Raw genomic sequence first — 27,365 nt, forward strand, 5'->3', positions numbered from 1 at the left:
CAAACACAAGTTGGCAGGACAAGTTGGTTCAAAATAACTAGTGGGCTGAGACAGGGAAGTGTTCTATCACCAATCCTGTTTACAATAGTAATGGGTGACATCATGAGAACAGCAACAGCAGCATATGGAGGAAGAGAAATGAACATGATGTTATTTGCAGATGATATTGTGATTTGGGGAGAAGACAACAGGAAGATTCAAGAACAGTTGAATGTGGTGAATGGGAGGATTGAAGAATGTGGATTGAAAATAAGTGTAGAAAAGAGTAAAACTCTTGTTATGACTAGAGGGGAGAAAGAAGGGAAAGGTCAGATTAGACTTGCAGACAAGCCCCTGGAAGTAGTGGAAACGTTTAAATACCTGGGGAGTGAATTAATGGAGAATGCTCGACTGGATGCTGAGATTAGTAAAAGGATTCAAGCTGGAAGTTGTTTCTATCATAGTGTAAGAAACATGTTATGGGACAAAGATGTGCCAACGGAAGCAAAGGATACTATGTACAAGATGTATTACGTACCCATACAACTTACCGAGCAGAAACTTGGACAATGACAAAGAAGGATGAGAGTCGAATACAGGCAGCCGAAATGAAGTTCTTGAGGAGTATGATACAGAAGAGTAGAAGAGACAAAATAAGGAATGAGAAAATCCGGGAAGAAATTGGAGTGAAAAAAATGAATGATAGAATATAGAAGAGCCTACTAAGATGGTTTGGGCACATAAAGTGAATGAGCGACGAAAGAATGCCAAAAAAGGTGATGGAAATGAAATCCAAGGAAGGAGAGGCCGTGGACGACCAAAATTGAGATGGAAGGATACCATCCAACGCAGCATTATAGAAAGAAACCTGGACTGGGATACAGTGTTGGAGGAGGAGTGGTGGAAAGACCGAAGAAAGTGGAGAGGAACCATATTTGCCCCTACCCAGCTACAGCTGGATAAAGGGAAATGATGATGATGATGATGATGACTATTTCACGCATCATAGTTTCTGTTAGGCACGTAAATGAGCGAATGATGTGGGTAGATTTGGCAGTTGGAGGAATTACGACAAGAATTGTCTCAGTGTATTCACCATGTGAGGGTGCAGATGAGGATGAAGTTGACAAGTTTTATGAAGCATTGAGTGACATCGTAGTCAGGGTCAACAGCAAGGATAGGATAGTGCTAATGGGTGACTTCAATGCGAGAGATGGAAATAGAACTGAAGGATACGAAAGGGTGATTGGTAAATGTGGGGAAGATATGGAAACTAATAGAAATGGGAAGCATTTGCTGGACTTTTGTGCTAGTACGGGTTGAGCAGTTACAAATACATTCTTCAAGCATAAGGCTATTCACCACTACACATGTGAGGCTAGGGGTACTAGATCTATAATAGGCTATATCTTAACCGACGTCGAATTCAGGAATTCTGTTAGGAATGTACAGGTTTTTCGGGGATTTTTCGATGATGCGGACCACTATCTGATCTGTAGTGAACTAAGTACCTCTAGGCCTAGGAAAGAGAAGCTGAAATCTGTCCTCAAACTAATAAGGGTAGAAAACCTCCAGGACGAGGGAATTAGACTGAAGTACATGGATATAATTAGTGAGAAGTTCCAAACAGTGGAGAGTAAGCAGGTTCAGGATATAGAAAGAGAATGGATGGCATACAGGGATGCTGTAGTAGAAACAGCAAGAGAACGCCTAGGAATGACTGTGTGTAAAGACGGGAAAAAGCAAACATCTTGGTGGAATCATGAAGTAAGAGTAGCTTGTAAACATAAAAAGAAGGCTTATCAGAAATCGCTCCAAACAAGGGCCGATGCAGAAAGAAACAGAGCAAAACAAATAGTTGTTGAATCCAAAAAGAAATCTTGGGAATATTTTGATAATAACCTGGAAAGGCTAGGTCAAGCAGCAGGGAAACCTTTCTGGACAGTAATAAAGAATCTTAGGAAGGGAGAGAGAAAGGAAATGACCAGTGTTTTGGTTAATTCAGGTGAACTCATAATAGATCCCAGGGAATCACTGGAGAGGTGGAGGGAATATTTTGAAAATCTTCTCAACGTAAAAGGAAATCTTCATGGTGGTGTCGTGAACAACCAAGCTCATGGGGAGAAAGAAAATGATGTTGGTGAAATTACACTTGAGGAAGTGGAAAGGATGGGAAATAAACTCCATTGTCATAAAGCAGCAGGAATGGATGAAATTAGACCTGAAATGGTGAAGGATAGTGGGAAGGCAGGGATGAAATGGCTTCATAGAGCAGTAAGATTAGCATGGAGTATTGGTAAGGTACCTTTAGATTGGACAAAAGCAGTAAGTGCACCTATCTATAAGTAAGGGAACAGGAAGGATTGCAACAACTATCGAGGTATCTCATTGATTAGTATACCAGGCAATATTCACTGGCATCTTGGAAGTGAGGGTGCGTTCAGTGGTTGAGAGGAAGTTGGATGAACACCAATGTGGTTTCAGACCACAGAGGGGCCATTAGGATCAGATTTTCAGTATGCGTTAGGTAATTGAAAAATGTTATGAGAGGAATAGGCAGTTGTGTTTATTTTTCATAGATCTAGAGAAAGAATATGACAGAGTACCAAGGGAAAAGATGTTCGCCATACTGGAGGACTATGGAATTAAGAGTAGATTATTAACATCAATCAAGGGCATTTATGTTGACAATTGGGTTGCGGTGAGAATTGATGGTAGAATGAGTTCTTGGTTCAAAGTACTTACAGTGGTTAGACAAGGCTGTAATCTTTCGCCTTTGCTGTTTGTAATTTATATGGATCATCTGCTGAAAGGTATAAAGTAGCAGGGAGGGATTCAGTTAGCTGGAAATGTAGTAAGCAGTCTGGCCTATGTTGACGACTTGGTCTTAATGGCAGATTGTGCCGAAAGCCTTCAGTCTAATACTTTGGAACTTGAAAATAGGAGCAATGAGTATGGTATGAAAATTAGCCTCTCGAAAACTAAATTGATGTCAGTAGGTAAGAAATTCAACAGAATTGAATGTCAGATTGGTGATACAAAGCTGGAACAGGTACATAATTTTAAGTATTTAGGTTGTGTGTTCTCCCAGGATGGTAATATAGCAATTGAGATTGAATCAGGGTGTAGTAAAGCTAATGCAGTTGTGATCAACAGTATTCTGTAAGAAGGAAGTCAGCTCCTGGACAAAACTATCTTTACATCGGTCTGTTTTCAGACCAACTTTGCTTTACGGGAGTGAAAGTTGGATGGACTCAGGGTATCTAATTCATAAGTTAGAAGTAACAGACATGGAAGTAGTGAGAATGATTGCTGGTACAGACAGGTGGGAACAATGGCAGGAGGGTACTTGGAACAAGGAGAAAAAGGCTGTTAGGTATGAACTCAATGGATGAAGCTGTACGCATAAACTGGCTACCTGGTTACCTAGGAGAATAATGGACTCTGTTATGGAGGGTAAGAGGAGTAGAGGGAGACCAAGACAATGATGGTTAGACTCAGTTTCTAACGATTTAAAGATAAGAGGTATAGAACTAAATGAGGCCACAGCACTAGTTGCAAATAGAGGATTGTGGTGACGTTTAGTAAATTCACAGAGGCTTGCAGACTGAATGCTGAAAGGCATAACAGTCTATAATGATAATGTATGTATGTGATATATTCATCTCCTGACTCTCTCTAGCCCTGTGCATTTTCATCTTTATTGAATTTGATTGATTCCTTCCGGTACAAAAATCAAGTATCAGATCAATATTTAAAAAGTGTAGAGAGATGTACAAAACATTTAAAACATTGCTGGTATGGTCTACATAGCAAATTTGTATAGCGTGAGTAGGGAATTCGATCCCGGCCGTTATTTCTAATCCCGGGATTTCGGGATTACACTTTGTCAGTCCTGGGATCCCTGGATTGAAAGTTACAGATGAAAAATAAGATATTCTTACAGAAATCAGCTGTTTAATCAGCAAATTGAAATTTAGACAAAATCATCCTATTTTGCAGTATACACCTAGCTAATCTAATAACTCAAACTTAGAGTGAGACTAACCAGATTTAAACTCACTCAGTCTCTATGTTAAAATTATTCTTTTCCAAGATTCAGTGAGATCTCCTTAAACTTACATAACTTTAAAAAAACCTTATGTAACTAACTATGCAAATAAACTATGAAAATTAACAACAATCTCTCTGAACATAGACTAAATAGACGACTTTCATGTAACAACATAATAAGTAGGTAGAAAATTTCTTAGCAAAAAGTATTTTAAAATAACATTAATCAATCACATTTCACATTTTTCGTAAATATAAAGAAAACTAATTTAATAGGAACATTCTAATTTGAATTGCGAAAATATGATCGGAGAAATAACAACGCGTCTATTGTCTCATCATCACCAAGCCTGCTTCTCAATTTGTTGCACATATAAGCAGCTACTGGGAAAGCACGCTCAGGTTCGATGGAAGTTGGAGGAATCGTTAGTAAATGCCTACAAGCCTGCTCTAGGTTATAGTTCCGAGTAGAATTTGAAGACCGGTATAGGTTCATTTCCTTCTTAATAATTCTGGAAAATTAAATTTCATTTAATGCTTCAGGAGATATAATTTTCATGCTGTTTTCTATTTCCAGCTGAGGCTTTTCTTTGAGCGTTAAATCACTTTTTTCTGTATTTGTAGGCATGACTTGCATATTTTGTTCTTCCTCTTTGTCATTTTTTTTACCACTTAATCTCTCAATTAAAGAAATAATCTGTTTTTTTTATCAGGACTTTGCTCAGACTTGAAAATGTATGCTTTATTTCATCATCGAACGCCAACGCCACATTGTCACTATGAGAACTTTGTAGGTAGCATAATATGCCACTCAACTCATTCCTTCGGCGATCTTTCATGCGCTTTTGTAAATGTAACTTAAGGGCAGCATCAGCTGTGCATAAATTCGCATCAGTGCGACAGAGTGCTTCTACAGTTAATTTGACTGGAGCTAAGACTTTAATTTCATCGATGAGCTCGAAATCGGACTCTTCCAACTGCACTAGATTATTCAAATCTATAAGCGCCTTTTTGATACTAAATTTCAAGAAGGTATGCACTCATCTCACTCACACAGGAGAGGAAATGTAATAATGAATGCATTGTCTTCAGACTTTCACGCACATAGGGGATGAACAATACAGTTATGCGTTAAATGAGAACAGACATTTACACACCGAAAAGACGCATAAATAACGCACTGAGAGTTTCGCTCCACACAGTCTATTTTGCAAATTTAAAAAAAAATGATGCCAATCCCGAAAATCCCGGGACCCCAAAAACTTAATCCCGAAAGCTACGGGTTTGAAAAGTGGTCGGGATCCTCTAAGCGTGAGGTATCAAACCTTGACTTCAACATTCAGATGTCCAACATTGATATTTCCTATATTTTTCAATGTATAGGAAAAAAGTTTGTAAATAACGTTTTAAATCAATTTTGTCTTGATCGGTTTACGTATAAAACCAACCATAAAGGAAATACATCGAGTTTTATATTTGAGGCCCCCCCCCCCCTCCCCTCGTCTGAGGTCCCCTCCTGCTGGAATTTTTTGAACAACTTATAGCTAAGATCCCACCTGGTTTTATCCTTACCATGTTTCATGAAAATCCCTCTATCCATAATGCTGTATCAGACAAACGGACAAAATTTAAACTGAACCCGACATATGGGACTGTCACCAGAATTACTTGATTTAAGAACCAGAAAAAAATGGTCCGTTATTGGACATAATACATTTTCCAGCTAACTCATTCCTGGTTGCCAGCATTTCGCCCCTGTGTGCTAGGCTGGGCTCATCAGTTGGTACCTAGCACACCTACCAAGATGCATGGCTAGTGCATATCGTGGAGGTCACTCCGTAGGCTAACTGTAGCCACCGGCAGTGTCAATGCACTATGAGAGACTTTGTCTCATTACCAAAAATTGATGCCTGCTTGGCCGGTGGCTACAGTTAGCCTACGCAGTGGCCTCCATGGTATGCACTAGCCATGCGTCTTGGTAGGTGTGCTAGGTACCAACTGATGAGCCCAGCCTAGCACACGGGGGCGAAACGCTGGCAAGCAGGAATGAGTTAGCTGGAAATTTATAATGTCCAATAACGGACCATTAATATTGGTATTATGAATTTACTCATTCGGAACAATTATTTCAGATTCCCTATGGAAATCCACACCTACATAAAATGATATGTTCCGTTACCGAGTGAACTGGCTGTGCGGTTAGGGCCACGCAGTTGTGAGCTTACATCTGGAAGATAGTGTGTTCAAACCCCACTGTCGGCAGCCCTGAAGATGGTTTTCCATGGTCCCATTTTCACACCAGGCAAATGCTGGGGCTGTACCTTAATTAAGGCCATGGCCGCTTTCTTCCCACTCCTAGACCTTTCCTATCCCATCATTGCGATAAGACCTATCTGTGTCGCTGTGACGTAAAGCCAATTGTGGTATGTTCTGATCTGTCAGTGGAGAGATGGTGTGGAATGACATTAGTAGACGAATAAATTTAAGTGATGTTTTAAAGGTAGGATAGATCACAATATGAAGATAAAGTTGGAATTCAGGAGGACAAATTGGGGAAAAATTCATTTATAGGAATGGGAGTTAGGGATTGGATTAATTTACCAAGGGAGATGTTCCTATAAATTTCCAATGTCTTTGCAATCATTTAAGAAAAGGCTAGGAAAACAACAGACAGGGAATCTGCTGCCTGGACAACTGCTCTAAATGCAGATCACTAGTGATTGATTAATGATCTAAGCTATTATTTGCCCTGTCAGATATAAAAACTAGTTATCAGGGTAATATTTAAAAAGTATAGATAAACAGTAGCATAGCCAGGATCGACCGATTGCTGGGGGGTGTTATAGTTACAAAATGAAGGTGCTTGTGCATGTGTGGTGTGTGCATGCATGCAAGATTTGTCATTTTAAGGACACTGCTACAAGCGAATCATGTTGATATTCAGATTGCAGTACACTACAAAATCTTTCATTAAAATACAGAACAAGAACAATACGATCCAGTCAACAGTTTTGTAACGAACCTAAAATCCAACTTTCGAGGCTTCTAAGAAAATAGATTCAACATATCTGTGTTGGCTCTACAATTATGTCTCCGAATATTTATTTAGTTTATTGTTTATTGTCAATTTCTGTTTATTTTCGTTTTGTAAAATTTCCATGGGGGGAGTTCTAACACTCGGTAACCTTCCCGCCTCCCCCCCCCCCCCTTGGCTATGCCCTGCAGATAAACAAATATTTGTGTAATTAGGCCTACTGTACAAGGAACCTAGTCCTCACTTTCAGCTTGGAGAATGTAAAACACAATCAGTGAGATTCTAAGGCACGTAGTGGCTTGTGAATTTTGCAAATAAAATAAATCACTGTGTAAATTAAAAAAATCTTCTCAATCAGTCAGTAAAGGCCTGCATTTATGGCTGTCACCCAGGTGGCAGATTCCCTATCAATTGTTTACCTAGCCTTTTCTTAAACCAAGGCAGTATTGTTCCAATTGGTACCCTCCCTATGGTGTATATATGAAACTACAATATGCAGACCAAATGAAATCAACACTGTTCACTTCAACGCCACACAGCAACAATACTCCCAACTGGATGACCACCAAATGCACACTACACATCGACCACAGCGCCACCTGACCGCTCCCATATCCTATCTACGCATGCCCGATCTCCTGCGAGTGTCTGGACTATGTTACCACTACTTTATTTATAGCCTTCGTATGGATATATATATACTGTATGTAATTATGTTAGCTCTTAGCGTTTCTACATCATACAATAAATAAAAGTATGTAATTCATTTGATATAATTCATTTAAACAGTGATAAGTAACATACATGTATTGTTGCTAAAATAGAAAATATCTACTGCAGTGGTTTCCTCCAAATTCTGGCACCCAAAGCAATCGCCTTGTTTGCATATATAGGCAAGTAATATTACTTTATTTCTATTACAGGTGACAATAAAAAAGGAACTAGTTCCATATACACTACAGTGCTACTTTGCCACACTCTTCTAAATATAACATAACAATTTGTACTTTCACACAGTTTGAACTTAAAAGAACATTGTATCTGTTATTTTGGGTCCTGAGAGCATCCATATAAACAAGTGGGCCAGAACTTCTAGCCTATTAAAAGGAATCTTGTAAATAAACGGAATCGTTGTGCAAAAAAAGTATACAGAGATGATAAATCTTCTCAGCCAAGGCAGTATTGTTCCAATTGGTACCCTCGCTTGGAGGACTGATGGGAAATTAAACTGCTGATCTGCTGATGAAGGAAGAAGCCACACTTTGGACCTCACCAACACCACCACACTATGAGATCATCAAGAGACTTGTCAAGATCGAGACATGAAGGTAGTTCAACAAGGACGCCATTGCTAAATTCAACCATAAACAATCGCCAAATATAGGATCTACTTATGAAAGTAAATGAAGAAAAGAAGATATAGCAAATATTTGTCTTAATACTAATCATGAATGTCTTTCAGCACATCTTCATCAATATTTCATCAGTATTTTTAATAGCAGTACCTCTGCACTATACTATACCTTTCAGCAGCAGAACAGTCTGTCAAATATATTCTGGGATGCTAGAATATTTATGGAAAAATTCAAAACCTGCCATTAGAAAACAACAACAAAACTAGAAAAATACACTTACTGTATACCTCTGCAGTCCTAATTGACTGTCCTGAGAATAGTTTCCTATGGTTTTGCATTCTCCTGCGCTAAGATAAATGCTGGGACAGATCCTTTTATAGGCCTTGCACATTACCCCAACACCTTCTCTGCAACTCAAATCACTGATACAAATCTTCTCCTTGACATTCTTCCCTAACATAGAGTAGAGTAATGAAAGAACAGTGTTTGAATTAATCAAATCAGCAGAATACCTGCAGCAGTGTACATATAAACTATTCTGTTCTGTTTTAGCCCTTCAGTCCCCTCCTGGGGCAAAGGTCTCCCCCAATTTCTTCCAGATTCCTTTGTCACATGCAGTTCTCATCAAAATTAGTCCCACAATGGATTTCCGGACATCAGACCATCTGCCTTGTTGTCCATCCCTTGGAGTCCATTTCATGGGATCCATTCTTGCTATGTAATCTTCCTAACTCCACTTTTGAACCCAAATTTCTCTTCTTAAGTCCTTTACACCAATCTTGCCCCTGATTTCAGTGTTTCTCTTATGGTGCTTCAGGGAAATTCGTAGCAAACTTTCTTTCCATTCTTCACTAGCAGACTCTCAGTTCATTTTAGTGTCTGTTTGTTAAAGACTACACCCTAAGCAAGAACATACTTCTGCAATATTACAAGAACATTACTTCGACAATAAAAAGTAAGGAAGGAAAGTAACTAGAATGTTTTCTGTTTGCAGAATGGTTTAACCCTTAAATACCCGGGTACCAGTGTAAGGACATACATTCCCGGATCCGGTCTGCGAGACCTCTGTCAGAATTTACCTTTAATATTAAAATAAGCCATCTTTCCTTTGTTATTTCTGTATTTTATTATCGAAAAAGATCTGTTATAAATTTCTATAATGAAAAAGTAAAATATTGTAAGAATAAGCAGTATTTTTTTAAATGTACTATCATGAAAAAAAAAAAAAAAAGGAACACTTATTTGCATATGTTTGCTTCTATGAATATAATAAATATTTACAATATGGTAGAGATGACATTTAAGAATATTTGGAAATCTAATACAGTAATAAAACACAATACAAAAGACTGTTTGAAATACACAATTCTTTCTTGAAAATTCCAAGCACTTTATGTGCCCATTTTTTCAGACTGTCTCCTTATCCTCTAAGTCCTGGAAGTTTCACCACGGTGTTGTGCTTCCACATTCTGGAGTGGCAAATGCAGTGAGAGGAACTCCATTTGAACTTTCTTATACCATGAAACGCTTTGGAAAGTGTGCTGAAGTCACCACTGTCATCTGATGAAGTGCATGAATTATCATCACTGTTATTTTTAGAATTTTCTCCTCCTACACATCATCATCACCAAATATAACAGTTTCTGACATCCCCGTAGCCCTCCGTATTACACTTACATCCGGGTCAGGTCTGTGAGATGTACACAACGCTGTAACAAGTTATATCTTCCAAAGAACTTGGTGATTGTTTCTTCTTGACTGGCTGTTATTTTTCAATTACTGAGCTAAGCGATTACAAGGCCGGATGAGTTCACACTAACTACGGAAGGGGAGTTATCAAAATATTAAGGATCTCACGTGGTCTAGAAGACCAGACCCGGGTAATTAAGGGTTAAATAATGGTGTGTATCTGGCCCCATTACAGAGTATAACAGGCTAAATTATTACATCACCAGTACATTTGTTGATTACCTTCAAAATATATTTTAATAATTACCATGTTGATAATGTTTCATTGAAAACTGAATCCAGTTTCTTTGGTGGAATAAAGGGTGATCTAGAATATTACAACAATGTACATGCCAACAATCACAACCTGTCAGCATGTACAACTGTTTTATTTTTGTCTTCATCCGGAAAAACATGTGGTAAATTCTCTGTCTTGAAATGTTGGTAAAATCACAAAAAGAGCTAAGGATATAAAAATGTAGATCTTTGAGGTTCTCTTATGCTCAGAGGACCTTCACTACATCCATTCTGCATATCAACATCTAGAATGTAACTAGAATGTGTTTTTGTTCACAGAATGGTTTAAAGAATGGTGTGTATCCAGCCCCGTTACAGAGTTTATGGTTCATTGTCGCCATTGTCGCTTTGATAAAATATTCTGGCTACGAACGTGTTTCAGATATAATCAGCAGAATTTCACCATACTTGCCTGGGTGAGTTAACACTTATAATCAGCATCATTTTCTTAGATTTTTGTTGAGCCTCTGCATCAGCTGGTTGTCAAATAATTTTTTTTATGAATTCTGGAAACATATAATTTATTATGATTAATTGTTCCAAATAGTATGTATCCTAACATATTTCATATTTTTGTACCTACACTACTAAATTATGGTATCTTAGGCATTTTTCTTTGAGTATCATTGAATGAATCAAGAACATTTATTTATAAAATTCTTAGCTTTGGGAATTTTTAATTGGTAGTTATCAGTTGAAATGTTAGAATAAAGAATTTTAACTAAGAATACAAGAATTTTTTCTTCAAAAGATTTACGTTGGTCAGATTGAACATTCTTTCAGTCTTAAGTATCGAGCTGATAATATTGAATTGTTGTCCTTTAAACTAGCAATCTCATCAGTAGGGCTTGGAAGTTAAAGACCTATAAATTGCCTAAAAAAACTTATAAAAAGACCTAAAAATATCAATATGTAAAAACTGGCAAAAAGGGTGTAAGAATGTGATCCAAATTCGTTCATAATTTTAGTTTTGATGGCATAATTAATGAAGGAATATAAAAAAAGCAAAATTCTGGGGTAGTATGCAACATACAGTGCAAAAATAATTGAGTGAAATATTTCTTCTTTCAGACATACAATTATTAAATTATCATAATTAAAAAAAGAAATTCTGTGTTTGTTAAAAAGTACTTGCAGAATTTAGAATGAAATGTTTTTTCCATGTAGAATGAATTCATTGAACTCACAATGGACATCCTGGAGAAAGAAATTGAAATTAGTATAACTGGAATCATATTTGGCATAACCACACTAGGGTTACAGAAACTGAAATTCAGAAACCTTACCTTAGTTGGCTTTGCAGTATATCACAGTAGTCATCTCCAGGTTCTTACATGTAAAGGATCATCGGTTTTCGGACAGCACATTGCGGAACATCGAGAAACTTCTCTCAACAACAAGGATGTTAAGGGTTCATACTTGAAGCAAGTGCCATCTTACTCTTCAAAAACACTCACATCAACATTTTCTCCTTTCAATATTTCACTTATCTTGCCCATAATTTTTCCAAGCACTAGTTTCATACATACATACATACATACATACATACATACATACATACATTATCATTATAGACTGTTATGCCTTTCAGCGTTCAGTCTGCAAGCCTCTGTGAATTTACTAAACATCGCCACAATCCTCTATTTGCAACTAGGGCTGTGGCCTCATTTAGTTGTATACCTCTTATCTTTAAATCCTTAGAAACTGAGTCTAACCATCGTCGTCTTGGTCTACCTCTACTTCTCTTACCCTCCATAACAGAGTCCATCATTCTCCTAGGTAACCTATCCTCCTCCAATCGCCTCACATGACACCACCAATGAAGCCAGTTTATGCGTACACCTTCATCCATCGAGTTCATTCCTAAATTAGACTTTATCTCCTCACTCCGAGTACCCTCCTGCCATTGTACCCACCTGTTTGTACCAGCAATCATTCTCGCTGCTTTCATGTCTGTTACTTCTAACTTATGAATAAGATATCCTGAGTCCACCCAACTTTCGCTCCCGTAAAGCAAAGTTGGTCTGAAAACAGACCGATGTAAAGATAGTTTCGTCTGAGAGCTGACTTCCTTCTTACAGAATACTGTTGATCGCAACTGCATTAGCTTTACTACACCTTGATTCAATCTCACTTACTCTATTACCATCCTGGGAGAACACATAACCTAAATACTTGAAATTATTGACCTGTTCTAGCTTTGTATCACCAATCTGACATTCAATTCTGTTGAATTTCTTACCTACTGACATCAATTTAGTTTTTGAGAGGCTAATTGTCATACCATACTCATTGCACCGATTTTCAATTATTACATCACCAGTACATTTGTTGATTACCTTCAAAATATATTTTAATAATTACCATGTTGATAATGTTTCATTGAAAACTGAATCCAGTTTCTTTGGTGGAATAAAGGGTGATCTAGAATATTACAACAATGTACTGTAATTACAAAATAAAGCAAAGTGTTGGCTTTCGGCACGGTCTACCATTAAGACCAAGTCGTCAGCATAGGCCAGACTGCTTACTACATTTCTAGCTAAATGAATCCCTCCCTGCTACTTTATACCTTTCAGCAGATGATCCATGTAAACTATGAACAACAAAGGTGAAAGATTACAGCCTTGTCTAACCCTTGTAAGTACCCTGAACCAAAAACTCATTCTACCATCAATTCTCACTGACGCTCAATTGTCAATATAAATGCCTTTGATTGATTTTAATAATCTACCTTTAATTCCATATTCCCCAGTATGGCGAACATCTTTTCTCGCAGTATCCTGTCATATGCTTTCTCTAGATCTACGAAACATAAACACAACTGCCTATTCCTCTTGTAGAATTTTTCAATTACCTGATGCATACTGAAAATCTGGTCTGAAACCACACTGGTTTTCATCCAACTTCCTCTCAACCACTGATCGCACCCTCCCTTCCAAGATGCCAGTGAATACTTTGCCTGGTATACTAATCAATGACCGAGCTCGATAGCTGCAGTCGCTTAAGTGTGGTCAGTATCCAGCATTCGGGAGATAGTGGGTTCGAACCCCACTGTCGGCAGCCCTGAAGATGGTTTTCCATGGTTTCCCATTTTCATACCAGGAAAATGCTGGAGCTGTACCTTAATTAAGGCCACGGCCGCTTCTTTCCCACTCCTAACCCTTTCCTGTCTCATTGTCGCCATAAGACCTATCTGTGTCGGTGTGACGTAAAGCAACTCGCAAAAAAAACTAATAAATGAGATACGTCGATAGTTGTTGCAATCCCTCCTGTTCCCTTGCTTATAGATAGGTGCAATTACTGCTTTTGTCCAATCTGAAGGTACCTTACGAACACTCCATGCTAATTTTACTACTCTATGAAGCCATTTCATCCCTGCCTTCCCACTATCCTTCACCATTTCAGATCTAATTTCTTCTATTCCTGCTGCTTTATGACAATGGAGTTTATTTACCATCCTTTCCACTTCTTCAAGCGTATTTTCACCAACATCATTTTCCTCCTCCCCATGAGTTTGGCTGTTCGCAACACCACCAGGAAGATTTCCTTTTATGTTGAGAAGATGTTCAAAATATTCCCTCCACCTCTCCAGTAATTCCCTAGGATCTATTATGAGTTCACCTGAATTACTCAAAACACTGTTAATTTCCATTTTCCCTCCCTTCCTAAGATTATTACTGTTCAGAAAGGTTACCCTGCTGCTTGACCTAGCCTTTCCAGGTTATTACCAAAATCTTCCCACGACTTCTTTTTGGATTCAACAAATATTTGTTTCGCTCTGTTTCTTTCATCTACATACAAATCCCTGTCTGCCTCGGCCCTTGTTTTGAGCCATTTCTGATAAGCCTTCTTTTTACGTTTACGAGCTGTTCTCACTTCATCATTCAACCAAGATGTTCACCTTTTCCCATCTCTACACACAGTTGTTCCTAGGTATTCCCTTACTGTTTCTATTACAGCATTCCTGTATGCCATCCATTCACTTTCTATATCCTGAACCTGCTTACTGTCTACTGTTCGAAACTTCTCACTAATCATATCCATGTACTTGTCTAATTTCCTCATCCTGGAGATTTTCTACCCTTATTCGTTTGCAGACAGATTTCACTTTCTCTACCCTAGGCCTAGAGATACTTAGTTCACTACAGATCAGATAGTGGTCTGTATCATCGAAAAATCCCCAGAAAACTCATACATTCCCAACAGATTTCCTGAATTCGAAGTTGGTTAAGATATAGTCTATTATGGACTTGGCACCCCTAGCCTCCCATGTGTAGCGGTGAATAGCCTTATGTTTGAAGAATGCATTCGTAACTGATAAACCCATACTAGCACAGAAGCCCAGCAAACGCTTCCCATTCCCATTAGCTTCCATATCTTCCCCACATTTACCAATCACCCTTTTGTACTGTATGTACTGTTAGAAGGGTATAAGTTAGTTTCTTTTACGAATTTCAATGATTAACTTTTTCTGTTAATGAAACTAATTATAATCTAATTGAAATTAATACCTAGTATTTATGAACTGTCCCTTATTTTTGTAAAAAATATTTTATTTTAGATAAATGTCCCTTATTTCTTATATCTAAAAGTGGCAACCCTACTTCATGTGTTTGTAAGTTTCTTTTGAAGCCAAACTGATCATCTACCAACTCAGCTTCAACTTGTCTTTCCATTCTTTTGTAAATAATACATGTTAAAATTCTGCAAGCACGAGATACTAAACTAATGTTGTGGAAATCTTCACTCTTGTCAGCACGTGCTTTTTTGGGAAAGGGGTAGGTATAAAAACATTCTGTCTAAAATCGGATTGCACTTCTCCTGTATCATACATCTTACATACTACAGGGAATAACCTCGCCATGCTGGTTTCTCCTAAGGAAGTCCATAATTCTGAGGGTATGTCATCAATTCTAGGTGCCTTGTTCTGATTTAGATCTCTCAAAACTCTGTTAAATTCTGACCCCAAAACTGGGCCTCCCATTCCAACAGCATCAACAGCCTCTTCTTGTTCCAGAATCATATCATCTACTTCTTTTCCTTGGTACAACTGTTGGATGTGTTCCTACCATCTTTCTGCTATGTCCTCTTCCTCTAGAAGTGGTTTTTCATCTGAGTTCTTAATATTTGTACACCTAGTTTTGCTTTCTCCAAACGTTTTCTTGATTTCCTGTATGCAGCATCTACCTTTCCTACAACATCTCTTTCAGCCATTCATTCTTAGCTGTCCTGTCCTTTCTGTCTTTCAAAGCAAAATCTGGTCAATAATCCTATTTGTATTCCTCCTGCAACTTGTACAATACGCGCAGCAGTACTGTAAAGAACAAGCTAAGCCTAGCTTGGGACAGTCAGCCATAGGGAGGAGTTTGAAAGTTTGCAGCACTTACAATTGGACAGAACCAACTGTCAGCGAGGTCCATTTTCTCTTCCACCTCCTGAGCTATAGCTCAACAAACACACAATCAGTACACTGAAACTCTAATCAAGCTACAATCAGCTGCTAACTATTTTTGACAAAGTTTTTACAGAGAATGATTGTACTCTAGTTATTCTTATAAGTGTGCATTTCAAAACATTCTTAAGGAATTTTGTAGCATGTAACCAAAATAAACTGTCACACAGACATTTTCTAAAGATTCCTCAGAAGACAAGTTGATGTATTCAATAATATTCAATGTATTTAAGAGTAATATTTAATGTGATTTTACTTTTATTATTTTTAATAATAAGTCTTAATAATGAAGAAGTCTTCCAGTAAGATGAAACATTATGCTTGGACATTGAAATTGTATGTGTTTTCACTTGTGAAGTGATCAATCAATCAATCAATCAATCAATCAATCAATCAATCCTGATCTGCATTTAGGGCTGTCGCCCAGGTGGCAGATTTCCTATTATCTCTTGTTTTCCTAGCCTTTTTTTAAATGATTTCAAAGAAATTAGAAATCTATTGAATATCTCCCTTGGTAAATTATTCCAAACCATATCTCCCCTTCCTATAAACAAATATTTGCCCCAATTTGTCCTCTTGAATTCAAACTTTATCTTCATATTGTGATCTTTCCTACTTTTAAAGACATGTGTATTGATTAGGTGGATTCTTGAAATAAAATCAATTTCTTAATTATATTATATTAATACAGACCACTACAATGAAATTTGTTAATTGTAACATTCCTACCGAGCTCGATAGCTGCAGTCGCTTAAGTGTGGCCAGTATCCAATATTCGGGAGACAGTAGGTTCGAACCCCACTGTCAGCAGCCCTGAAAATGGTTTTCCGTGGTTTTCCATTTTCACACCAGGCAACTGCTGGGGCTGTACCTTAATTAAGGCCACGGACGCTCCCTTCCCACTCCTAGGCCTTTCCCGTCCCATCGTCACCATAAGACCTATCTGTGTCAGTGCGACGTAAAGCAACTAGCAAGAAGAAGAAGTAACATTCCACACAGTCGATCATCTGATCTCCTTATTCCCAAGTCTTCCCACCTCAAAATTTGCAACATTTTTGTAACTCTACTCCTTTGTCAGAAATCATCCAGAACAAATTTTGCTGCTTTCCTTTGGATCTTCTCCAGTTCTATCATCAAGTAGTCCTCATAGGTTCCATACACTGGAACCATACTCTAATTGGAGTCTTACCAGAAACTTATACGTCCTTTCCTTTACATCCTTAGTACAACCCTTAAATACTCTCATAATCATATGAAGAGATCTGTAACTTTTCGTAACAATCTTGTTAATATCATTACCCCAATGAAGATCATTCCTTATATTAACACCTAGGTACTTACGGTGTACCTCATGAGTTATTATCATCCCATCAACACAGTAATTAAAACTGACTTCTCTTCTTGGTGAAACTTATGACTGACTTTACAACCTGTTTACCATGTACTACTCTATACAGTATAACATCATCTGCATATAGCCTTATCCATGGTATGCAGTGCTTGTTCATGTTCTTTGCTCATATCATATTATATATAAGAAAACATAAAAGTCCAATGATATTGCCCTGCAGGACTCCCCTTTTATTACAGGAGCAGATAACCCTTCATCTACACTAATTCTCTGAGTTCTACATATTTTCTATAAATTTAGCCACCCATTCAACCACTCTTTTGTCTAGTCCAGTAGCTTTCATTTTTGTCAGTTATCTCCTGTCATCTACCCTATCAAAAGCCTTGGATAGGCCAATAGCGATACAGTCCATTTGACCTTCTGATCCTAAAATATGTGCTATATCTTGCTGGAATCTCTCAAATTTTAGCTTCACTGAAATAACCTTTCCTAAACCTGAACTGCCTTCCATCAAACCGGTTAATAATTTCACAAATATGTCTAATGTAATCAGAAAGAATTCTTTCCCAGAGCTTACATACAACATGTCAAGCTGACTGGCCTGTAATTATCCATTTTATGTTTGTCACCCTTTCCCTTGTACACCAGGGCTACTACTGCAACTCTCCATTCATTTGCTATTGCTCCTCATGCAAACAGTAATCAAATAAGCATTTCAGATATGGTACTATGTCCCAACCCATAGCCTTTAATATATCTCCAGAAATCTTATCCAGTTGCCTTTCTAGCTTTCAATTTTTGTATCTTTTGTAAATGTCTTTATTATCATAGGTAAATTTCAGTATTACGCCAGTAATAGTCGCCTCTTCTATCTGGACATTATCCTTATATCCAACTACCTTTACATATTGCTGAGTAAATACTTAAGTCCTCACATATACACTCCCCTCGTTCATTAATGACCCCTGGAATGTCTGTATTAATTCAATTGTGTGCATCTAGGAGAGTCAGTGGTAACTAAAGAACTAAGAACCATGGTACTTATATCAGTTTACCTTACTATTTTTATTTTTTAGGTTGGTTTTGGCCTACTGGGGACCATGGTGTTCATCTTAATTCTAAGCTAAGGTCTTCTGCTTTTTCTTGGCCCAGTACGCTTTCATTTTCTGGCTGTATGCCTACTTCCTTCCATCCATCCATCCATCCATCCACTTAGGTCTGGTGGTCCCTGTACTCTTTTAGCTTTTGAGGGACAGTGGGAAGACTCCTGTAGAATGGCCTGTCGGTACTGAGATTGCTTTTCTATGGTCTCTGATGGGATCTGTAGTTCCCCTAGGTCTGATTTTACTGAGGTGATTCACTTGCTCTTGGAAGCCTTTCCCCTAGTTGTCACTGTGAGTATTCTGTTGGTGAGCCTGCAAGGTTTTAGGCAGCTCACGTGCCCATAGAAATTCAGTCGCTTTTTCCATATACTTGTGACTATGTCTTCCTAATGTTCGTAGAACTTGTTGTTGTGCCTGATATTATTATTATTATTATTATTATTATTATTATTATTATTATTATTATTATTATTATTATTATTATTATTATTATTATTATTATTATTATTATTATTATTTAATAATTTTAACAAAGCCTTTTGAACATGAAAAAATGTTTTTAGTATCATCGTACATGTTTGCAGGATTGAATTACTTACTACTATTAGTTCATTAGTTAGCTCTCTCAATTAAAAATCAAAATTTGCAGGTTCAAGGCCTTAGTGTTATGAACATTTCCAAATTGATTCTGTTTGGAGTATTGACAATCCGTGTTACAAATAGTTGCTCTGTTTCAGCAACATATATCTCAAGGAAGTGGGAAGCTGCTTTCTTTTGGGAACTGTCGTATGGCTGTGTTTGATCTTTACATGTCGCTACACTTTGAGACTCCTGCTCAAGTACAAGGGTTGGTTGTATGAAGAGCGTGGCAGCGGTTCTAAAATTTCATGGCAAACCACTCTATGGCTTGTCATGGTGAAAATTTTTTCTTCAGGTGGCAGGCCTTTACTGTACAGCTTCCAGGGATCCTTGCCATGTTTGCCTGTTCCTTCATTACAATCATCAATGGAAAAGGTAAGTGGAAGACAGTGTTGAAAGTACAATTCATTTCTTTCTTTGGATATATTTTTTAAAATCATCCTTATGGAAAATGTTTAAACATGTTTCAGATGTGGAGGCCATTATTTTCATTGTCACTTGATTAAAATAACCTCTTAAGTTTTCAGTCGGTTGAACACAAAACAAATTTAAGAAATGCTGTAACATGCCTGGAAATGAAAATACTCTTAGAAACTGAGGATGTTCTTGTAGAATGAAACATGTCATTCTATCGTTAATAAAATGTTTGCTTTTCCAGGTATGTTATAGTGTTCCTTAAATTTGTATTTTGAATTTGAAAAACTGAAAAACATGAAGGTCATATGTTATTTAAATATGATAGACTTCTGCATGGGTATTTAAAATGTTAATGATGTGTTACTTTCAAAAATATTTGGTGTCTACAAATGTTTTAAACATAAATCCTAAAATAGTATATCCTGACCAAATTTTGTGTAAACAATTGTAGAGTAAATAATGTTGGTCTTACTTGGGGGAAAAAAGCGAATATCTATGAACATCAACATAGAAAGGAAAATACTTTTCTGTGTTTCAGTTTTCTTACCTCAGGATCACTTTAGATTAGGAGCAGGTGAACATTGCACTTTCTGATTTTGTGCTCGGTACTGCATGGCAACGCTGCTAGCGTGCAATAGCACAACAGGTCACTCGTAGCAAAGATATCATGGTTAGAGTTGCGGTCAGCGAGGTAGGCCAGTGATGACTTCAACATTCTTGTATTCGTCTTGCTGTCATTCAAAAATGACTAGAAGATCTGCACCAGTGCAGTTTTTCTTAATACAAAAGACAGTGTAATGCCAAATTCCAATTGTTTGCTATGCAGCAATATACTGTAATTGCTGGACATTGAAAATTTGCTTCCACATTTAGATGCAAGAGAATTGTTTTTCTGTTTTAAAAAAGTTAATGAATCAAATTTCTGATCTAACATTACAAATGACTATCTCCAAAGAATGTTGTGTTTGTCTGTGTGCAGGAATTTTGTCTCAGACATTTTATGTGTTGTTACTTTGACTAGTAATAATAAAATGGTTCTTGGCAGTGGCGTATACTGAGGGCTATCAAGGCTATCAGTTAAGCCCAAACCTCAATTGAGAATGATGGGAGTCTAAAGCACATTATAATATTTCTAATGTAAGCACCTGACACATTGTTCAATTTACAAAACTTCAAAGCAGTGAGAAAAATTGTTGCACGTATTTCTGAGAGCAAGGCATCGGAGACTGATATTACAGCCCAGACTCGCGTCCCTCTCCCCTTGACTCACCCGTCACAGCTTGCTGCTGTATATCGGATAGGAGCGGGTACTGGGGAGAAGAGGTGTACTAGGCTTCGGTCCGTCAGATCGCCACTGCTATCAACCGTGCATTACTCATCGTATATACTTCCTCACCTCATACTTCTGATTTAATGATATAGATAACAGAGTGCTGGTAGTTCACTCCCTTTTACTTCTTCATGCTTGTAGGAAAACACTGCAGGGCTGCAATATAGTATTCTCTTTATTGGTAGATTTCCTAAAATGAAATGCAGTCTTTCAGGTTTAGTGTTCTCTTTTGTTAGTTGGAATCGAAGTCGTGATCATGAGTTGGACCCACCACTGATCTTCCGAGGAAGCTAATTAACCAGTGAACAATGGGTACGACCGCTGCGAAATTCAACAGTTTTATTTAATAATAATAATAATAATAATAATAATAATAATAATAATAATAATGGTGCATGACATCTGTATAAGCTTGGTGGTGACCTGATGAGGATAAAATGAATGGTGGAGATGTTATAAACACCCAGTCCTCAAGCTAGGGGAATTAACAGTATGAGGTGGTTGATTCTGAAGATTGAACCGGGGCCATCGGACCAAAGGCAAGCATTCTATCCATTTAGCCACACAGCCGTACTTTAATTTGCTAAACTTTAGGCTACCATCTCCACTGATCAGGGGTTGAGCATTGGCAGTAACAGAGGCCAGGGCAGTAGCTTGTGAAACAGCCTTGACAACACAGCAGGCTTCTCCATTGGCTCAAAACTCTCAAAAGGCTTGACATTCACTAAACCAACCATCGAAAAGGGGTAACCTAAGTCTGGTGGTAGCCCTTGTCTTGATCCCAGCACACGCTACTGGTTCTTGGTAATGTGGTTGTAATTTAATAATTCTTTCCAATGGGTAAGACAGCAGAGTGTTATAACCACTAGCTTCTAATCAAGGTGGCCATGGTTCAGATCCCAACAAATGCATTTGGGTTTCTTGAAATGAAATATCATGTCCGTGAGGTTCAGATTCCACGTAAAAACAATTGTATCCCATGTCTATGATCATGTAAAACTACAAGCCAGTTTGCTTGTTTTTAAAATTATTTAAAAATTATTTACTATTTTCTATCCAGTATTATTCTCACATTTAATGACAAGCTTGGTACAATAAAATGTCAACATGACACAGAAAGAAAACTCTCAGGAAAGACGTAGAGAGGGAACACACTGACAGAGTGGGACAGCTGCTTGAACTGGCTAGGAAAGAGATAGATTGTGACTGCTCCTCACCAGCAATGTGTGAAAGGAAGTAGACTACGGCAGGGAAGTTTGCAAGGCAGTGACAACTGATCTGCATGCATTCATGCAAGCTAGAGATGAGTGAAGTGACACTTCTGACTGTTTCATAAACATTCAATACAGCACAGCGAATTGCTTTGAAGCAGCATGTCGACACATGGTGCATTTCCGTCTCTGACTGCCAGAAAAACAGTGTACCTGGAATGTGTTTCGTAATGGCATGATGAAGCAGTGTGTTGAAGCACGGCACACTTCTGTCTCGGACTGGAAGAGAAGCAGTGTTTCTTAGTGGCATGGTGAAACACTGAATAAACTGTTCAGTGTTTTGATAATGATAAAATATGAGGTTCATGAAATATTTAATGAGCAAATGTACCAAGTGCAGTACGATAAATGGATGATGTATAGTATAATAGTGCCAGCATATAGTAATAAACTGCATTTGCTTCTTCACTAAGTGCTAAAAGGGATCCGTTTTATCATTAAAAGCACACTAAACAGTAACTAATTTGAATAATTATAAAATGGTAGTGAAATTTAAGAAGGTATTCTGTGTACAATAACAAATGTAACCTAATACATACATACATACATAATCATTATAGACTGTTATGCCTTTCAGCAGATGATACATGTAAACTATGAACAGCAAAGGTGAAAGATTACAGCCTTGTCTAACTCCTGTAAGTACCCTGAACCAAGAACTCATTCTACCATCAATTCTCACTGAAGCCCAATTGTCAACATAAATGCCTTTGATTGATTTTAATAATCTACCTTTAATTCCATGGTCCCCCAGTATGGCGAACATCTTTTCCCTCGGTACCCTGTCATATGCTTTCTCTAGATCTACGAAACATAAACACAACTGCCTATTCCTCTCGTAGCATTTTTCAATCACCTGGCGCATACTGAAAATCTGATCCTGACAGCCTCTCTGTGGTCTGAAACCACACTGATTTTCATCCAACTTCCTCTCAACGACTGATCGCACCCTCCCTTCCAAGATGCCAGTGAATACTTTGCCTGGTATACTAATCAATGAGATACCTCGATAGTTGTTGCAATCCTTCCTGTTTCCTTGCTTGTAGATAGGTGCAATTACTGCTTTTGTCCAATCTGAAGGTACCTTACCAACACTCCACACTAATTTTACTAGTCTATGAAGCCATTTCATCCCTGCCTTCCCACTATACTTCACCATTTCAGGTCTAATTTCATCTATTCCTGCTGCCTTATGACAATGGAGTTTATTTACTATCCTTTCCACTTCCTCAAGCATAATTTCACCAACATCATTTTCCTCCTCCCCATGAGCTTGGCTGTTTGCAACACCACCATGATGATTTCCTTTTACATTGAGAAGATGTTCAAAATATTCCCTCCACCTTTCCAGTGATTCCCTGGGGTCTATTATGAGTTCACCTGAATTACTCAAAACACTGTTCATTTCCTTTTTCCCTCCCTTCCTAAGATTTTTTATTACTGTCCAGAAAGGTTTCCCTGCTGCTTGACCTAGCCTTTCCAGGTTATTACCAAAATCTTCCCATGACTTCTTTTTGGATTCAACAACTATTTGTTTTGCTCTGTTTCTTTCATCTACGTACAAATCCCTGTCTGCCTCGGCCCTTGTTTGGAGCCATTTCTGATAAGCCTTCTTTTTACGTTTACAGGCTGCTCTCACTTCATCATTCTACCAAGATGTTCACCTTTTCCCATCTTTACACACAGTTGTTCCTAGGCATTCCCTTGCTGTTTCTACTACAGCATCCCTGTATGCTACCCATTCACTTTCTATATCCTGAACCTGCTTACTGTCTACTGTTCGAAACTTCTCACTAATCATATCCATGTACTTCTGTCTAATTTCCTCGTCCTGGAGACTTTCTACCCTTATTCGTTTGCAGACACATTTCACTTTCTCTACCCTAGGCCTAGAAATACTTAGTTCACTACAGATCAGGTAGTGGTCTGTATCATCGAAAAATCCGCGAAAAACTCTTACATTCCTAACAGATTTCCTGAATTCAAAGTCTGTTAAGATATAGTCTATTATGGATCTTGTACCCCTAGCCTCCCATGTGTAGCGGTGAATAGCCTTATGCTTGAAGAATGTATTCGTAACAGCTAAACCCATACTAGCACAGAAGTCCAGCAAACGCTTCCCATTCCCATTAGCTTTCATATCTTCTCCACATTTACCAATCACCCTTTCGTATCCTTCAGTTCTATTCCCAACTCTTGCATTGAAATCGCCCATTAGCACTATTCTATCCTTGCTGTTGACCCTGACCACGATGTCACTCAATGCTTCATAAAACTTGTCAACTTCATCCTCATCTGCACCCTCACATGGTTAATACACAGACATAATTCTTGTCTTAATTCCTCCCACTGACAAATCAACCCACATCATTCGCTCATTTACGTGCCTAACAGAAACTATGTTGCGTGCAATGGTATTCCTGATAAAGAGCCCTATCCCAGACTCTGCCCTTCCCTTTCTAACACCCGTCAAGTACACCTTATAATCACCTATCTCTTCCTCATTATCTCCCCTTATCCGAATGTCACTTACTCCTAGCACATCCAGATGCATCCTCTTTGCTGACTCAGCCAGTTCTACCTTCTTTCTTCCATAAGCCCCATTAATATTGATAGCTCCCCATCGAATTCCATTTTGTTCGCCAAGTTGTTTCCAAGGAGTCCCTCACCTGTCAAATGGGAGTGGGACTCCATTACTCGCATAGGTCCGAGGCTTGCTTAAAGTGTTCTGAGCTCGGTAAATTCATGAAGCAGGATGCTGCCCTACTTGCACATAGTCCAAGTGAGGATCTCTCCTCTAACGGGTTATGGACCACCGGTGAATTGTATAGTCCTAGCCGCCTGAGCACAAGGAGGGCCACGACTCAGAATATGTCCGAGATGCCCACTCCCATTCCATAGCAACTGGTATCCCAACTCTCAGGACCACTTACTAGGCCACTCAGCCGTTGCCCATGGTTCACGAACTAGGACGTGACTACAGTAACAAAAACATGCCTAGTAAAATCGTAGTCTAAGTAAGTGAACTAACTTTAATAATAATAATAAAATTAGTAATGAAATCTAAGAAGAATCCAATATCAGAATTTTAAGTGCATTAACTAGCAACTCGGTATTATACATACAGTAACAGACTTGACCTAATCCAGTTTAAAAGTCTACTTCAAATTGAAGTTTAAAAACATCATTTTCAAAACTTTTGCACTTAACAAATGGGAGCGCCTTTCTTTTATAGTATGACCTTGCTTTGAGAGTGTAAAACAAAGACCTTACATTGTAGAGTACATTGTTCTTTAAGTAACTTGACTCGTGATTCGGAACATGAAGTGTCTATAACGAATGTTGGCTCATCTTCAGGTCAGTGTCACGCAGAGTGTTTCTATTGAGGTAAAGGGATAAACAAAGCACCATCACTGTTTCAAAGCTTTGCTGTTTTGAAGCAACAATACAGCTAGCTGAAATGTACGGAACAACAGGAGTTTCTGCACACGCGACACGACACGGTACACGAAGCAATCTCACTGCTTCGAAACAGTGAAGCCTTGATGTATCGAGACAGCTGATAGCACCGGCTCAGTGTTTCAAAGCATACACACACTAACCAACTCTAATGCAAGCAAACAAGATTCACGCTTGCCCACACTTTATATCTCAAGCATTCCCAGTTCATCCATCTTTAAATACTGTTGAGAGAAAGATTCAGTATGAACTGAGGGTCAGGCTAACAGAGTAATAGAAGGAGAGCAGAAACACTGTTGTAAACTGGACGCAATCAGACCTCTGAGAGTTGATGGCAGAATGATTTCTTAGTTCAAGTTATTCAGTTACAGGGGTTAGGCAAGGCTGTAATCTTTTATATTGTTCATCATTTATACAGATCATCTACTAAAACGTGTCACATGGCAGGATGGGTTTGAAGTGGATCTAAATGAAGTAACCAGTTTGACTTAACACTGGTAGACTGTGCTGGAAACTTGCAGTCTCATGAAGAGAAATGAAATGACGCACGTATGCTGTGCAAATCAGCACTTCCAAGACCTGTTGTTCGGGAATAAACCTAAGAGGGAGTATGAACTTGACACAGGTTGACCATTTCAAGTATTCTGAATGTGTATTTTTAGGGAATGAAGGTAAAGAGAGAAAAACCAAATCAAAGTGTAACGACGCTAATGCAGTGAATTTACCGTTATGATCAATGGTGTTTTGTGAGAAAGGAGCAAATTCCTATCCTTACAACACTGTTTTTAGGATAATACAAACAAGTGGGAACAGTGTTCTCCCCAGAAATTTTCATTACAAGGGTGGCAGGAAGGAGTAACCGGGTGGGGAATACACCGTAAAAAATAAATATAACATTTCAATTTATTCTCCTCACAGTATTAACAATAATATCAGACAGATAAATATTACCTGCAAAATTGAACTGTTTTAGTGTTACTATCACGAACAAGACATAGCAGTGTATTCTACTGTTCTAATGTTCTACTGCTTGTTCATAATCATGTAACACCGGAGCTTACTACTTGGTTGCTGTGGAGTGTCATGCAGGTTCTTGACGTCAGGTGGAATCCAGTGCTCTCATGCAATTCCATGCTAATCAAGACATTACGCACAAGACGCACAACACTACGTGATAGTCAAGCTAAATCTTTAAACTCCAGTGTAATTGATGCAATTAAGCGACAATAATGAAGATTTAAATAAACAGATTTACAGTATTTACATTTTAATTTGGAGCTCCAAGTGACTCAAATATGTATTAATATTATGTAACTAGCACATATCTAGGCTAACTGGGCGGTCTGTAAAAAACGGCAGGGCAGTGTGCTCATTAAAAAGGTGTTAGGGAGAACACTGGGGAACAATAGGAGGAGGGTATTTACAATGAAAAGGTAAAGGATAAGTTAGGAAAGAAGAAGTTGGATGCAGCTCTGAATATGAATGTGCTTCTGTGGTGGGGTCATGTGAGTTTAATGGAGGAAGGCATTTTAATGACAACAAGAGAAATAAAGGAAGACCTAGGAAATGATGGCTAGACTCATTATTTAAACATCTCAAAGTAAAAGGCATAATAGTTGAAGAGACCACAGTGTGAGCTACAAATGGAGGATAATGGAGCCCTTATATTTGAAATTTTTCATGTGCTAGCAAGACATATTCACAGAGTCTCTGATACCGAACACTTACGGATATAACTGTCTATAAAGAATATGATGGTGGTGTAGATGGCAGAGATGCCTGAAGAGGGACACTTATTTAGCATACCTGAAGCCAGGAAGTCATAGCACCCAGTTGTGTGTAAATGATTATGGAAGAAGAAGATTGGCTAACAGAGAGTGTGGAAGGCAGACAA

The 27,365-nt window shown here is 38.1% G+C and overlaps 1 protein-coding gene across 4 annotated transcripts in view; it reads left to right on the forward strand.

Moving 5' to 3' along the window:
- The window catches only part of LOC136857270 (carnitine O-palmitoyltransferase 1, liver isoform), a 216,899-nt gene that overhangs the window by 125,904 nt on the left and 63,630 nt on the right, over positions 1-27,365 (forward strand). For all 4 annotated transcript variants that reach the window (XM_068225118.1, XM_068225116.1, XM_068225115.1 and 1 more), the window contains exons 3-4: positions 10,726-10,862; positions 19,093-19,369. In XM_068225118.1, coding sequence (XP_068081219.1) covers positions 10,726-10,862; positions 19,093-19,369 — 414 coding nt within the window. The remainder of the gene's footprint in view (positions 1-10,725; positions 10,863-19,092; positions 19,370-27,365) is intronic.

This window comes from Anabrus simplex, chromosome 1 (genome assembly GCF_040414725.1).
Source record: "Anabrus simplex isolate iqAnaSimp1 chromosome 1, ASM4041472v1, whole genome shotgun sequence".
In the NCBI taxonomy this organism is placed as follows: Eukaryota; Metazoa; Arthropoda; class Insecta; order Orthoptera; family Tettigoniidae; genus Anabrus; species Anabrus simplex.